We start from the raw sequence: 16,777 nt of genomic DNA on the forward strand, positions 1-16,777 counted from the left end.
GAAGACTGGGCGCAGGGCGGGCGGTGGGAGCCCGGAACCCTGCGGCTGACCCCCGCCCAGGGCGAGGGGACTGGATCCGGCGCGGTGCCGAGGAGAAGCGAAAGGCAGGTACTCGGGTCTCTACACCGCACGGGTCCAGCGGTGGCCGCGGAGTCTCCTGGGACGCGCACATCCGGGTCCCGGCGCGCGCACGCGCATTTGCACCGAACATGGCCGCGGCAGTCCCTGCCGCTGCCGCAGGTGCCGCCGGGCGGCCTCCGGTGAGTCCGCTGCGCCCCTCGCCCTTTCGGTGCCCCGATTTCCCCCTGAGGGCGGTGTGTGTGTCGCGGGGGGCGGTGTCCGCTGGGTCTTGGTGACGCAGGAGCGGAGCGTCTGCCGGCGGATTTCCCGCGGGCAGTGGGCGCGTCCGACTCGCAGGGCCGGGGGTCCGCCCGAGGCGCGGCGGCCCTAGCGAGTGAGGACGCCCCCAGCCAGTGTAGACGCCCCCCTCCTGCGGTGTGGATGTCCCCCGCCGGGCGTGGACGACCCCCTTTTGCAGTGTGGACGTCCCATGCAGTTGAGGACGCCCCCGGGCGAGTGTGGACGCCCCGCTGCGGGTGTGGACGTACCTCGGCGGGTGTGGAAGCTCCCTCTTAGTGTGAGGACGCCCCAGCGATTTCCTCCGCGTTTCCCGGCGGTTCCGCGCTCGTATTGAGCTCGTCCTTCCATAGGGGCCTTTTTGCCCCTGCCTGCTGGGTGTCCTGGCTCGGCCGCTGGGGCGAGCCCCGGGTCTGCCGCCCTTCTGCTGCCGGGTAGTGGGAGGGCCCGTGTGGGCGTCGGTGGGTCTCGGGCCGAGGTGGCCGCGTTGCGCCCGCAGACTGTGCCGTTTCCCACCACTCGGCAGACCGGGAGGTGTCAGATCACCTGTTTTCTCCCCACCTAATAGCTGCAAAATCAGATCTTGCAGCACTTCTCAGTGCGGGCTGCGTTTTTCCAACTGTTGGTGGCCACTTCGCTTTCCTCTTCCTTGGTTTAGTGGGTTCGTTTCCTTAGATCCTCTTCCCCCAGTAGTTTATGATAAAAGTTTTTCTACATATAGAAAAGTTGAGACACTTGTGAGTCCTTATACCAACTCATTAACTCTCTGCAATACTTGCTGTGTGCCCCATATTTGTTCCCTTTGTCCACCCTTTTAGCCACCCACTAATCTTTTTGGGATACAGTCAAAGTAAATGGCAGATATCACTCCACTCCCCCCTCAAACACCTTACTACGCTTAACATCAATTAGAGTTCAATATTGCTTTTTAAATTTTTGAGGGAAAACTGACTTACATTGAAATGCACAGATATTCATTGTATCACTGGATGAGTTTTGGCAAATGCAGTCCAAACCTTTATCAAATTTACCATCACCCCAGAAGGATCCCTTGTCCTTTGCCAATTAAAAAAAATTGCTTGTTAGCGACTTGGGCTTGTAAAAATATGTTTTGAACGCTAAGAGTTTGTTATTTTGTCCACCCACAGCAAGCAACTTTTCTCCCTTCTATTGATTGTTTCTCTCCCTTAGCACCCGACTTTTTATTTTGAAGTTTTACACCTACAGAAATGTTGCAGGAATAGTTCAATAAACACTTGTAAAACCATCCAGATTGTCAAGTTATTAATACTTTGCCTCATTAGCTTTACCCTTCTTTTCTCCCTGCCTCAAACACAGATCTTTTTATATCTTACATACCCTCCCACAAGAAGACAAAAGGTTTATTACTCACATAATGAGACTGTCTTGGAGAGCAGGGCAGACTTCCCATGATGATCCAAAGAAGTGTGAGTTGGACTTCCCTGGTGGTCCAATAGTTAAGTCTTCTCCCTTCCACTGCAGGGGGCGTGGGTTCAATCCCTGGTCCGGGAACTAAGATCCCGAATGCCACGTGGCGCGGCCAAAAACCAAATAAACAAAACTCGTGAGCCAGCAGGAAAAGGCGGCTCGCTGGGCTTTTATAGTGATTAATGGAGTTGGGATGAGGGTGGCCTTGCATTGGTTGGGGCTTGCATGGTTTGAACTTCCTGCCAACACCGAGGAGAAAATACTCAGGCTTTCCTGTTAGTTTGCCTCGTTTGCAGAAGGAGAAGGGGCAGTAGGTGGTGGTGAGGACGGGGGGCTGACAGCTGTCGGCAGTCAGTCATCAAACATGAAGTCAGGGGCCTCCCTGGTGGCGCAGGGGTTGAGAGTCCGCCTGCCGATGCAGGGACACGGGTTCGTGCCCCGGTCCGGGAAGATCCCACATGCCGCGGAGCGGCTGGGCCCGTGAGCCATGGCCGCTGAGCCTGTGCGTCCGGAGCCTGTGCTCCGCAACGGGAGAGGCCACAACAGTGAGAGGCTCGCGTACCGAAAAAAAAAAAAAAAAGACATACGGGGGTTCCCTGGTGGCGCAGTGGTTGAGAGTCCGCCTGCTGATGCGGGGGACACGGATTCGTGCCCCGGCCCGGGAGGGTCCCACATGCCGCGGAGCGGCTAGGCCCGTGAGCCATGGCCGCTGAGCCTGCGCGTCCGGAGCCTGTGCTCCGCAATGGGAGAGGCCACAGCAGTGAGAAGCCCACATACCGCAAAAAAAAAAAAAAAAAAAAAAAAAAATGAAGTTAGGCTGTTAATCACAATTGGTAATGAGGTGGGTAACTTTATTTGGACAGGGCTAAAGTTAGTGGCAAACAATTTATTTTTGTGAAAGAATGTATCATTTGAAGAAGTAAACATTATCACGTGTGGTCCACAGAGATGGCAAGAACCATGCAGGTGGGGTCAGGCATCTGAGGTCTGGTAACCATTGATGTCAAACATCCAGTCATTGGGCTTAAGTGGATCCCTCTGCAGGGTCATAGAGACTGGGTATAAAGCCCTTCAGAGGTGAGTGCCTGGAAGTGGAATTCTCCACAAGCCTTATTTTATTTATCTATTTATTTATTTATTTTTATTTTTGGCTGCATTGGGTCTTCGTTGCTGCACGCAGGCTTTCTCTAGTTGTGGCGAGCGGGGGCTGCTCTTCATTTTGGTGCATGGGCTTCTCATTGTAGTGGCTTCTCTTGTTGTGGAGTGTGGGCTCTAGGCGCGCGGGCTCAGTAGTTGTGGCTTGTGGGCTCTAGAGTGCAGGCTCAGTAGTTGTGGCGCACAGGCTCAGTAGTTATGGCTTGCAGGCTTTAGAGAGCAGTCTCAGTAGTTGGCTCGCGGGCTCAGTACTTGTGGCTCGTGGGCTCAGTAGTTGCGGCTCGCGGACTCTAGAGCACGGGCTCAGTAGTTGTGGCCCATGGGCTCAGTAGTTGTGGCCCGTGGGCTCTAGAGCGCAGGTTAAGTAGTTGTGGCGCACGGGTTTAGTTGCTCCGCGGCATGTGGGATCTTCCCGGGCCAGGGTTGGAACCCGTGTCCCCTGTGTCGGCAGGCATGTGCCTAACCACTGCGCCACCAGGGAAGCCCTCTCTGCAAGCTTTAATCCCAAGATACCAGAAACATGCCAAGTGGAGCCTAGACCAGTAGTTCTGACTCCAGCAGATTCAACACCTGCTTAGTTGTTTAAATAGCTGTATCGAGGTATAATTCATATACCATATAATCCACCCTCTAAGGTATACCATTCAGTGCCTTTTAGTATGTTCACCAGGTGGTGCATCCATCACACAGATTAGTTTTAGAATATTTTCATCATCCCCCAAAAGGAAACCCCTGCCCGTCAGCACTCACTTCCCATTTCCTCCATCCTTCTTAGCCCCAGGCAATTACTAATCTACTTTCTGTCTCTGCATTTGCCTATTGAAGGCATTTCATACAAATGGCCATACAATATGTAGTCCTTTGTTTTGGTTTCTTTCACTTAAAAATGCTTTCAAGGTTCATCCATGTTACAGTGTATCAGTACTTGGTTCATTTTTATGGATGAATAATAGTCCCTTGTATGAATATATTAATTTGTTTATCCATTCATCAGTTGATATCCATTTGAGTTGATTCCATTTTGGGAGTATTACGAATAATGCTTCCGTGAACATTCACAGACAAGTTTTGTGGGGGTTTTTTTGTGGAAATATGTCTTCATTTCTCTTGGATGACCTAGGAGTGGAACTGATTGTAGCCACCCTAGGGGGTGTGAAATGGTATCTCGATGTGTTTTTGATTTGTAGTTCCCTGATGGTTAATGATATTGAGCTTCTTTTCATTGTGCTTATTGGCCTTTTGTGTATCTTCTTTGGACAATTGTCTATTCAGATCCTTTGCCCATTTATGAAATGGGTTATTGGTCTTTTAATTATTGAACTGTAAGAGTTGTTTATTTATTCTGGATACCAGTGCCTTATCAGATACATGATTTGCAAATATTTTATCCTATCTTGTGGATTGTCATTTTACTTTCTTAGTAACATTCTTTGAAGCACAAAAGGTTTTAATTTTGATTAGTCCAGTTTATCTACTGTGTCACTTGTGCTTTTGGCGTTGTATTCAGGTTTCTGAAGAATTATGCCTATGTTTTTCATTTAAGAGTTTTATAGCTTTAGCTTGTATATTTAAGCTTGTGATGCATTTTGAGTTATTTTTTGTGTAATGCTCAGTCTTTTTTTTTTAAAGGTGGATTATCTGAAGCCATTCTGTCTCTGCTCTTTCCACAGGAGGAGTTCTACTTTTTTAAAAAAATTATTTATTTTATTTTATTTATTTTTGTCTGTGTTGGGTCTTTGTTGCTGTGCACGGGCCTTCTCTAGTTGTGGTGAGCAGGGGCTACTCTTCGTTGCAGTGCATGGGCTTCTCACTGAGGTGGCTTCTCTTGTTATGGAGCACAGGCTCTAGGCGCGCGGGTTTCAGTAGTTGTGGCTCGCGGGCTCTAGAGTGCAGGCTCAGTAGTTGTGGCTCGCAAGCTTAGTTGCTCTGCGGCACGTAGGATCTTACCGGACCAGGGCTGGAACCTCTGTCCCCTGCATTGGCAGGCGGATTCTTAACCATTGTGCCAACAGGGAAGCCCAATGCTCAGTCTTTATGATCAATAGTAGCAATATGCCTTTTACTGTCCTGAAAAGAATTTTATAGATAATATTAAATATCCATATAACTTTAAAAATTAAATGTAAAGAATCAATAAAAGGAAAGGCATTTGTATTAAAAAATATTTCTCTATTTAAATGTTTGGCACAGCTACCTTGAAAACATAAGAAGCAGTCTGCTGCTGCAGATTGTAGGTTTGGATTAAGAGAAATAGGACAGTCAGAATTCATTGTCTTCAGTGCAGTTGAATGAGGTGAGGTATGGCTGGATGCTGCTGGAACAGTGAGTGTTGTGGGTGGATCCAGACCAGGTGTATTAAATAGGAATGGAAGAAAGTACCTTGGTGGAAGCAGGTTCTAAGCACTTAAGGCAGTTAAGGCAACCCAAGCTGCCTGGATGATCTGGGGTGACAGGTGAAGGGTCCGTCACCCCCTCTGCTATGACCTGGAACAACATCAGGACACTATCACAGAAAACAGTTCTCCAAACAGACCTGAAGTCTCAACATGTGCTGGGGCAACATTCAGTGTATAGAAAGTCTTAGAGACCACCTTCTTTGGCGGCCATGGGGAAGAGAAGGACAGGCTGGGGGAAATGAGTCATACCGGGGCTCCAGAGAAGTGGTATTGTGAATATCTGAGGTCAGAGGATGAGTGGGGTGTGGGGGGGAATAGAGACGCCCCCCCCCCAAATTTGTGAACAGCATCAAGGTGAAGTTTTTACAACATAGTTTTGGTATCATTGTACTGCCAGAAATAGCTACACAGATATGTATGAGGGCAATAATACAAGATTTTTAAAACAACCTTAATTAATGAAATTCAGTGTAGTTCCTGCATTAAATACCCTAATTTAATACTCTTTCCCTGAAGTCTGTCCTAATGTCCTCCTGTATGCTTGTGATTGTTTGTTCTTCTTGCAGTAACCGCTATGGCACTCAGGCCCTCATTGATTGAGCGTAGAGTTGGAACGGCCAGTTTTGGTCAAGGAGAGAGATGCAAAATAGGGAATGAGTTCATAAATTCAGGGCTGTATCTGGATTTCCATTCAACTTCCTTCCCCTAAATGAAGGCACCTTTTCCCTGATGTCATGTAACACATGTAGTATTGTTCCATAGTTCAATACCCCAGGTTAATACCTGCAGGGACTTTGGTCCACAGGTTGGTCAAACATCACGTGGAGCAGGTCCCAAGTGTGGTAGCAAATATGCATCCCTGGTCCAGGCCCATCGGATGCTAGTAGTTCACCCTGCTTCCATCTTTGTGACAACCTGACACCTCCACAGATTTCTGGATGCCCCCAGGGGAAATACTGCCAAGGTCAAGCGCTGCAGGTCAGCCTAGGTGAAACTTGTCCCCTTATAGGTGTAAATCTACTTATCACAGCTTTATTGAGATATAATTCATATATGATTCATTCATTCAAAGTGCACAACTCGGTGGTTTTTAGTATATGCACGAAGTTGTGCAGCCATCACCACTATATATTTCCAAAACGTTTTCATCAATCCAAGAAGAAACCCCATACCAATTAGGAGTCACTCCACATACTGCCTTCTCCCAGCTCCTGGCAACCACTAATTGACTTTCAGTGTGTATGGAATTGCCTCTTCCGGATGTTTCACTTAAGTGTGATCATACAATATGGAGTCTTTTGTGTCTGAGTTCTTTTACTGCGTATAATGTTTTTAGGATTCATCTGTGTTATTGAAGCATTTATCAGTATTTCACTCCTCCTTAAGCCTGAAGAATATTCCATTGTGTGTATTTCGACATTTTGTTTATCCATTCATTGGTTGGTAGACATTTATTTGGGTTGTTTCCGCTTTTGTTTATCATGAATAGTGCTGTTATGTACTCATAGTTCATGGAGAAGTTTTTGTGTAGACATATGTTTACATTTTTCTTGAGTAGATACCTAGGAGTGGAATTGCAGGGTCATATGATAACTCTGTTTAACTTTTTTTTTTTTTTTTTTTTTTTTTTTTTTTTTTTTTTATGGTACGCGGGCCTCTCACTGTTGTGGCCTCTCCCGTTGCGGAGCACAGGCTCCGGACGCGCAGGCTCAGCGGCCGTGGCTCACGGGCCCAGCCGCTCCGCGGCATGTGGGATCTTCCCGGATCGGGGCACGAACCCGTGTCCCCTGCATCAGCAGGCGGACTCTCAACCACTGCGCCACCAGGGAATCCCCTCTATTTAACTTTTTGAGAAACTGTCAGACTGTTTTCCAAAGCAGCTGCACCATTTTATTTATTTTTTGGCTACTCTGGGTCTTTGATGCTGCTCGCGGGCTTTCTCTAGTTGTGGCGAGCAGGGGCTAGAGGACAGGCTCTAGGTGCGCGGGCTTCAGTAGTTACGGCACATGGACTTGGTTGCTCCATGGCATGTGGGATTTTCCCGGACCAGGGATCAAACCTGTGTCCCCTGCATTGGCAGGTGAATTCTTTTTTTTTTTTTTTTTTTTTTCCGGTATGCGGGCCTCTCACTGCTGTGGCCTCCCCCGCTGCGGAGCACAGGCTCCGGACGCGCAGGCCCAGCGGCCATGGCTCACGGGCCCAGCCGCTCCGCGGCACATGGGATCCTCCCAGACCGGGGCACGAACCCGTATCCCCTGCATCGGCAGGCGGACTCTCAACCACTTGCGCCACCAGGGAGGCCCTGGCAGGTGAATTCTTAACCACTGCGCCACCAGGGAGGTCCCAGCTGTACCATTTTACATTCCCCCCAACAGTGTGTGAGGGTTTCAGTTTCTCCACATGCTCACAACACTTGTTATTGTCTTTTTTTTTTGCCGTGCTGTGCAGCTTGACCTCGACCATGGATTGAATCCAGGCCTATGGCAGTGAAAGCCTGTTTTTTTTTTTTTTTTTTTTTTTTTTTTTTTTTTTTTTTGCGGTACGCGGGCCTCTCACTGTTGTGGCCTCTCCCGTTGTGGAGCACAGGCTCCGGACGCGCAGGCTCAGCGGCCATGGCTCACGGGTCTAGCCGCTCCGCAGCATGTGAGATCTTCCCGGACCAGGGCACGAACCCATGTCCCCTGCATCAGCAGGCGGACTCTCAACCACTGTGCCACCAGGGAAGCCCCTAAGCCTGGGTTTTGATTAGCATTTCCCTAATAACTAATGATGTTGATCATCTTTTCACGTGCTTATTGGCCATCTGTATGTCTTCTTTGGAGAAATGTTTATTCAGATCCTTTGCCTATTTTTAAAATTTGGGTTGTTCTGTAATTATTGGGCTATAAGAGTTTTTTATATCTTCTGCAAGTCCTTTATCAGATACGTGCTTTGTAAATATTTTCTCCTGTTTGGTAGGCTGTCTTTTCACTTTCTTAGTGGTATGTAAGTCTTATTTCAATAAAGGAAGTATCTATTATAGATGAAATGGACATTCCCTTTGCTCCTCTAGGGCTGTTCCCTTCCACACTCCCAAGACAGTCATGATCACAGCTTTGGTAGATGTGTTGCCAGGGCATTTTAATATTTTTACTTCGAGAATACTTTGTGTGTCTAAAAATTTTCACTAAGTGGTATCATCCTATATATGTCTGACTTACCTCATTTCTTTTAAGTGCACACATACATCCTCCCCTTACAGACTTGTAGGGAGGTGCTCTCCATCTCTTGTTTCCACAGGACAACTGTAGGCCACCCAGGCCCCAGTCTACTTAGAAGGCTCAGTAGAGGAAACATGCAGCATGGTAATAAGGCAGCCTCCGGAGGTCTGAAAAGCAGGAGCAGCCAGGAGTGACAGCTGGGGATATGGTCCTCCTGGCCAGCTGGCCCCTCTGCATTACTGTTGAATGCTGTGGACCTAGCAGGCATCTGGGGTCTTGGCCTTGGCTTCAGACTGAACAATTCTCATGTTTCCTCACGTGTGATGTTTACCTTAATTCCCTGTGTTCATAGTTGATAAGAATTTTCATCATGAGTTGGAGCTTTCCTTAAAATACCTTATCAGTTTATTGACGTAGGGTAAAGGGGTCTACTTTAATCTGAGAGCATTTTGATCAAGAGTCTGGGTGAGATTTGTTCAAATTACTTTCTGAATTTATTGAGATAGGATGTAGGGGGCTGTCTTCTACTTTAATCTGAAAATGTCGGGCATCGTATCAGTAGGTGTTCTAATGTTTCATAGGCCTTCCTTTGTAGGATAAATCTAATGTTGCCATTTTGATAACTTTCTTCTGTTTCTTAATTAAATCCCCTTTTTATGACGAATATCACCTATGTATGCCTTCTTGTTCTTTATTTTATGATTACTCTTGCCAAAAGTAATTTCATTAGTCTTTTCAAATAACAGACTTTTGGTTTTCTTCATGTTCTTGGCTGTTTCCTTGTTTTTGGTTTCTGTAATTTTTGATCTTACCTTTATTATCACCTTCCTTTCACCTCCTGTTGGTTTTCTCTGTGGCTCTTTCCCTTACTTCTTAAGTCGAACAGTGATCTCACTAACTTTCAGTCTTCTCTTTAAAATACAAGCATCAGGGACTTCCCTGGCAGTCCAGTGGTTAGGACTCTGCGCTTTCATTGCTGAGGGCTCAGGTTCAATCCCTGGTTGGGGAACTAAGTTCCTGCAAGCCGCATGGCATGGCCACAAAAAACAAAAACAAAAACAAAACAAAATAAAAACAATAACAAAAAAAACCAAACCAAAAAAAAGCCCCACGCATTAAAGACCAGCATTTTTCGCCTAGGAACTTCTTTAGCAGCATCCTCCTTTGCTGCATGTTTTGAGATGTGCCATCATCATCAGTTGTTCCGTTCTCCGTGTTTTCTAAGTAGATGCTTTCTAATTTGCATCAAGATTTCTCTGTGAACTACTGAGAAACAGGTTTTCATTTTTCCAAATAAATAGGTTTTTTTTTTAAAAAAAACTTACTATTATTTTTTGTATTTGGCGTTCTTTCTGTTACTGGTTTTTAACTTGACCACATTTGTAGTCAAGAGACTGTGGTCTGGTCTTTGTTGAACTTATTCTTTGGCCTGGTTTATGACCAATGTTAGCAAATGTTCCACTTGTGCTTGGAAAGCCTTTGGCTCTAATTGTTGGTAGTGGGTCTTCATTCAGCTGTGTGACCAGGCTGGCTAATTACATTCTCTTATGCTTGTCTCTATTCAGTCTTTCTGCATTTCCATTTCTGAAAGAGGTTCATAAACCCTCCCAGTATGGTTGGATTTGCTGACTTTGCTCTGTGTTTGGAGGCATGCTGTTAATGTAGACATCTTTGCCATTGTTATATTGCCCTGTTATCATCCTTGAAGTTTATTGTTGGTTAGCAAAGCACCATTCAATCTTTGTTTGGTTAGCATTTGTCTGTTCCGAACTTTTGCTTTTGTCTTCTGTGTCCTTTTGCTTTTGGTGTCTGTTACAAACACATTTTTTTTAATTAATTAATTTATTTATTTATGGCTGTGTTGACTCTTTGTTTCTGTGCAAGGGCTTTCTCTAGTTGCGGCAAGTGGGGGCCACTCCTCATCGCGGTGCGCAGGCCTCTGACTATCGCGGCCTTTCTTGTTGCGGAGCACAGGCTCCAGACGCGCAGGCTCAGTAATTGTGGCTCATGGGGCTAGTTGCTCCGTGGCATGTGGGATCTTCCCAGACCAGGGCTCGAACCCGTGTCCCCTGCATTGGCAGGCAGATTCTCAACCACTGTGCCACCAGGGAAGCCCACAAACACATTTTTTAATACAGTCTGACACAGTGTTTATCTTGCCCATCAAAGCCACTTACATTTATTGTTATTGGTGATGTCCTATTTTATACTTTCTATCTTAACCTGTCCTTTTTGAGCTTTCCCCCTTAGCACCTTCTTCTGGATTGATCTTTTTTCCTTTTCTTTATTATTCTTTTCTCCTGTAACAGAGTTTTTCCACTTCAGCACTATTTACATTTGAGTTTTGAGGCTGGTCATCTATGTGTGAGAGGCTGTCTTGCATTTTAAATGTATTTCACAGCATCCCTAGATTCCAATAGCATCTGACGCCAAGTCATGACAGCCAAAAATGTTCCCAGATGTTGCCAAGTGTCTTTTGAGGGTAAAACCGTCTCTGGTTGAGAACCACTGTTCTGTGGGCTTGGAAGTTTTACATATTCCTGACTTGACCAGGTCTAACATGAATCATGAACAATATAAGAATGTCAGGACACTTAATTTTGCTACCCTGTTTTCATATCACAGGCCACTGCCATTCAGTATTTTAGTCCATCCCATTGTTAACCCCTGAGTCATTGTTACTGTTCATTTTATGTGGTCAGTGCTGGATTTTATTTAAATACATGTTCTCTCTATTCCTTCCTTCTGGGTTTTTTTTTCCCCTGAAGAACAGTTTTTTTCTAATTCTTTTGGCAAGTGTCCTTGGATATAAACCCTGCTTTTGCGTTTCTGAAGCTGCCTTTGTCTTTCACTCTTTTTTTTTTTTAATTTAACTTTGGCTGCGTTGGGTCTTCGTTGCTGCATGTGGGCTTTCTCTAGTTGTGGTGAGCGGGGGCTACTCTTTGTTGTGCGCGGGCAGTTAGAAGCAGTGGCTTCTCTTGTTGCGGAGCATGGGCTCTAGGGGCACGGGCTTCAGTAGTTGTGGCATGAGGGCTCAGTAGTTGTGGCTTGTGAGTTCTAGAGTGCAGGCTTAGTAGTTGTGGTGCACAGGCTTAGTTGCTCTGCAGCATGTGGGATCTTCCCAGACCAGGGCTCGAACCCGTGTCCCCTGCATTGGCAGGCGGATTCCCAACCACTGTGCCACCAGAGAAGTCCCTTACTTTCACTCTGACAGTTTTTTCCCTCGGCACTTTAATGGTAATCTTCCATTACTATCAGGTTTCTATTTTTGTTACCAAGTTAATCACAGTACTGTTCATTCCTTCACTAGTGGTCTTTTTCCTGGTGGCCTTTAAGACCATGTCCTTAGGTATAGCTTGATGTCCAGTTATGCCTGGGACTCAGGCTTTTTGAATCTAAGACACCACCAAGTGGAATTGCAAGGTGGCGGAATGTGCCTGTTTTATGTTTCGATGGCCACTACCAAGTTACACCGCCAAGTGGACTGACCTCTTTACGTGCCCACCAACTCTCTTCTTGCATGACCTGCTCAAGCATTATATTATCATGCCTTGTTTTACTTTTACTCGTGTGAAATGTGCATACTTTGTATTCTTAAAGTTACAGTTTGTAAATACCTTTAGGTGCGAATGAGCAAGAATTCATGTATTCAGGACATTTCTATTTTCTCTCCATCAAGTTCCTCCTTGTATCCTTTACCCATTTTTTTCCCTTTTATGTGCTGTTCTGTAAGAATTTTTTTATAGATCTCCGGCACTATTCCTTTGTCTCTTTTATACTTTATAGTATCGTCTCTCCACCTGCCACTTGTATTTTGACTCTTACTCTGTTTTTTGTTGTTTGGAATTTTTAAAAAAATAATTAATTAATTAATTTTAGTTTTGGCTGTGCTGGGTCTTTGTTGCTGCGCACGGGCTTTCTCTAGTTGCGGCGAGCAGGGGCTACTCTTCATTGTGGTGCGCGGGCTTCTCACTCTGGTGGCTTCTCTTCTTGCAGAGCACGGGCTCCAGGTGCATGGGCTTCAGTAGTTGTGGGACGCAGGCTCAGTAGTTGTGGCTCGTGGGCTCTAGAGCGCAGGCTCAGTAGTTGTGGCACATGGGCTTAGTTGCTCTGTGGCATGTGGGATCTTCCCGGACCAGGGCTCAAACCCGTGTCCCCTTCATTGGCAGGCAGGTTCTTAACTACTGTGCCACCAAGGAAGCCCGAAGCCAGTTTTCGTGATATCTTCAAGTCAAAGGGGTGGGAGCATGGTTAGAGAAATAGCCGTAACAGTGAAGACACTGGCAGCCACTTACAGTACTGTCTGTTCCCCAGCTCAGAGCCAGCACACATGATGTAATTCTCATAATAACCCTGCAGGAAGATCGTTGACAGATCTAGGAATTTCAGAACTTTCAGGCCACCAGGCCTGTGTGTGTCCCATCCACGAAGGCAGAACTCTGACCACAAAGGTGGGGTGAAAAGTGCTCGTTCAATGCTATTGTAAACCCATCGTGAAGTGGAAGATCTGGAGTGTGTACTGATTATTGGTAGGGGAAGTGGGTGATGGGGACAAGCACACAGTGGCCGAGATGTGTTCCTGTGTGATCATAGTGACACCTGGCCTCTGATCTCCCACGTCTCAGGCTAATACTTTTGGTGATATTTACCCCCAACACCATTCCCCCTGCCTGTTCTCTAGGAGGATGGAAATGCCATGTGGCTCTTCTTGAACCTGTTCTTGGCTCCATCCGTCGACTCACAGTATCTCCCCCTCATATAGATCTGAATTTCAAAAAGAAAACAAGTAAAAAGACACACTCACACACTTGGCCTGTCACCATCTTTCATTCCTCTTCCACACACGGTTTCATGTACTTAAGTCTGTCTTTTTCATTCTTTGCTTTCCAGCCTGGGACAGAAGATTGAACATGACAGCTGAGAATATTCCTGAGGAAGAACTGTCCTGTGACATGGAGCTGGAAGGATTTACACGAGACGGTCCTCATTTCTCCATTCTAGGTAACAGTTGGGACTGTGAGAACCAGGAGGGACATTTGAGGCCATCAGCCTTAACTCGGGAGGAACCAGGAGCTCAGGAAGCAACTCGTGAATATCCCAGATGTGGGGAGCATCTGAGCCTGAGCCCAGACCTTCCACGACGTCAGAGAGTTTCCACAAGAAACGGTTTCCGTGTACGTGGCTCGGGTGTTAAGAGCCTGGGCCGTGACCCAGCTTTGCACAGTTGTCAGAAAAGTTATGGAGCTAAGAGAACGGACGACAGTGACACCGGTGGGAAAGCCTTCAGCCACCCCATGGAAGTTGTTCAGGTTGGAAGGACTCAAGCCAGAGAGAAGCCCTGTAAATACCCTGAACGCGTTAAGTCGGTCAACCGTTTTGCCCCTCTTGGTGAACAAACAATAATGGAAAGAGGGAAGAGACTGTACGGAGGTAAGGACTGTGGGGACCTCTTTACCCTGAGTTCATCCCTTAACGAAAACAGGAGGAACAGCCCTGGAGAAAAACGGTACACATGTACTGAATGTGGCAAGTGCTTCAAACGGAGCTCTTCTCTGGTTTTGCATCACCGAACGCACACGGGAGAGAAACCTTATACCTGTAATGAGTGTGGAAAATCCTTCTCCAAGAACTATAACCTAATTGTGCATCAAAGAATCCACACAGGAGAGAAGCCCTATAAATGCAGTAAATGCGGGAAGGCCTTCAGTGATGGGTCAGCTCTAACACAACACCAGAGAATTCACACGGGGGAGAAACCTTACGAATGCCTAGAATGTGGGAAAACCTTCAACCGAAATTCGTCCCTCATTCTGCACCAGAGAACTCATACAGGGGAAAAACCATATAGATGTAATGAGTGTGGAAAACCTTTCACCGACATCTCCCACCTCACTGTGCATCTCAGGATCCACACTGGGGAGAAGCCTTATGAATGTAGCAAATGCGGAAAGGCCTTCCGAGATGGCTCATACCTCACCCAGCACGAGAGGACTCACACTGGAGAGAAGCCCTTTGAATGTGTGGAATGTGGGAAATCCTTCAACCGTAACTCTCACCTCATTGTGCACCAGAAAATCCATTCTGGGGAGAAACCCTATGAGTGCAAAGAATGTGGGAAAACGTTCATTGAGAGTGCTTACCTCATCAGGCACCAGAGGATTCATACTGGTGAGAAGCCCTATGGCTGTGATCAGTGTCAGAAACTTTTCAGGAACATTGCCGGCCTCATACGTCACCAGAGGACTCATACTGGTGAGAAGCCCTATGAGTGTAATCAGTGTGGTAAAGCTTTCAGGGACAGCTCCTGTCTGACCAAACACCAGAGAATTCACACTAAGGAGACCCCGTACCAGTGTCCAGATTGTGGAAAGTCCTTCAAGCAGAACTCTCACCTGGCAGTACATCAGAGGCTCCACAGCAGGGAGGGTCCCAGTCATTGTCCTCAGTGTGGGAAAACATTCAGAAGGAGCTCTTCCCTCATCCGACACCAAAGATCACACCCTGGAGAGCAACCCGTGGATATTTAATGAACGTGGGCCACACTCATCTTCCGACTGGCTCTCAAAAACCTATGTGAGGGGGCCTCCCTGGTGGCGCAGTGGTTGAGAGTCCGCCTGCCGATGCAGGGGATACGGGTTCGTGCCCCGGTCTGGGAGGATCCCATATGCCGCGGAGCGGCTGGGCCCGTGAGCCATGGCCGCTGGGCCTGCGCGTCCGGAGCCTGTGCTCCGCGACGGGAGAGGCCACAACAGTGAGAGGCCCGCATACCGCAAAAAAGAAAAAAAAAAAAAAAAAAAAAAAAACCTATGTGAGGGAGAAGTGTCTTCAGGGGTGGCTCCTCCCTGTCAGTGGAAAAGACTGCTCCGATCTGTCCAGCAAACTGGTGGATGTGAGACATTCCTTAGCCATCCTGTTAGGCCTATACATTAGGGAACTCTTGCAGAGGATACAGGATGGTAGTAAATGTGGCAAAGGCTTCAGGGATGATTCAGCCTGTACCAAACATGATAGTGTATACACTGGAATAAAACCTGAGAAAGTCAGGTAGATACTTCCCTGGAGAACTCACCTACCCGTACATCCGAGTCCTTAAACTGGAAAGAGCCTGTGTAATCAGGAAGAGGAATCCTTTAAGAGGGAGTGTCTGCCTTACTGTACGTAAGCAAACTCTTACTGGAATCCAGCAAGGGAGGCTGTCGGCAGGAGCCCTTGCTGTCTTAGCTGTGTCAGCAAAGGCATGCTGGTGAGAAAACCCCACACAGTGCTCCAGCTCACAGCAACCACAGAATTACAGCGGATTGACATTTGAATGTATTTCCGCGTTACCTTCCTGCCAGGTGCTGAGGACTCGTTTCAGCAGGGGCACCTGGGTGAGGAAGTCGCTTGTGAATGAACAGTGATGTTATCCCTCTTAATATGGAGACCAAAGCAGGTTCTCCTAAGAAGGAAAGGGCTGCTGCTGAGAAATATGATGCGTTGTTTTAGTTGTTGAGACAAACAAACAGAAAAACACTGAGTTGTTATGTTTACGTTGTCACCCCTCATTGTTCATTTGGGACACTTGTGATTTGCTCCATGCAACCATGCCAAACCATGATGATAAAGGTTTTGTTGCCATATTGAAAACGCTTATAATATGGCCGGCAACCAAAAGCATAAAATAGAAGATTTGCCATGTAAAGTGTGCACACATACGGATGTAGGTTGGGAGTTGATCATGGAGAAATAAACATGGGGTCTCCTAAGTGACTGTTACTTGTGTATGATTTTTCTTCTATCACAAATCATACATTGTTATAATCATTTGATGAGGAATAAAAAGGTGGAGATAAAAAGAGGTGAGTTTGGGTTTTCCTTGGACTTTTTTAAAACCAGAAGTGGCTAAGTCAGGGTCGCAGGGCAGTTGTAAGCATGGATGGGGGCATCTCGGCAGAAACTTCTCTGAATCAGCATCCCACAGCTCAGGGCCTAAGAATAACTTCTTTCTTTGGGAGTTGGATCATGAGAGGGTGTTATTGTGAAGAAGAGGGTGGGTCTCCGGGAATGGGGAGTAGGAGGCTACAGAGAGGTCTGGGAGGACCTGGGAGCATCCCTCCTGAGGCCCTGCAGTGCTGGCTGGCTGAGAGCTGCTCACACTGGTTGGCATAGCCTTGGAGCCCCGGGGTGGCTCCCCTTGGAAGTTTGACTTGTTCCTATGGAGGCAGCGTCAGAGGGAAGGTC

General features: G+C 46.9%; 1 protein-coding gene across 1 annotated transcript; it reads left to right on the forward strand.

Moving 5' to 3' along the window:
* Positions 1-210: 210 nt before the first annotated feature.
* ZNF329 (zinc finger protein 329) lies at positions 211-15,131 on the forward strand. Its single transcript, XM_060084076.1, has 2 exons — positions 211-260; positions 13,448-15,131. Exon 2 carries the CDS (start codon positions 13,468-13,470, stop codon positions 15,082-15,084), a length of 1,617 nt encoding a protein of 538 aa, XP_059940059.1. The 5' UTR covers positions 211-260; positions 13,448-13,467; the 3' UTR covers positions 15,085-15,131.
* The last annotated feature ends 1,646 nt before the right edge of the window (positions 15,132-16,777 follow it).

This window comes from Mesoplodon densirostris, chromosome 19 (assembly GCF_025265405.1).
Source record: "Mesoplodon densirostris isolate mMesDen1 chromosome 19, mMesDen1 primary haplotype, whole genome shotgun sequence".
Taxonomy (NCBI): domain Eukaryota; kingdom Metazoa; phylum Chordata; class Mammalia; order Artiodactyla; family Ziphiidae; genus Mesoplodon; species Mesoplodon densirostris.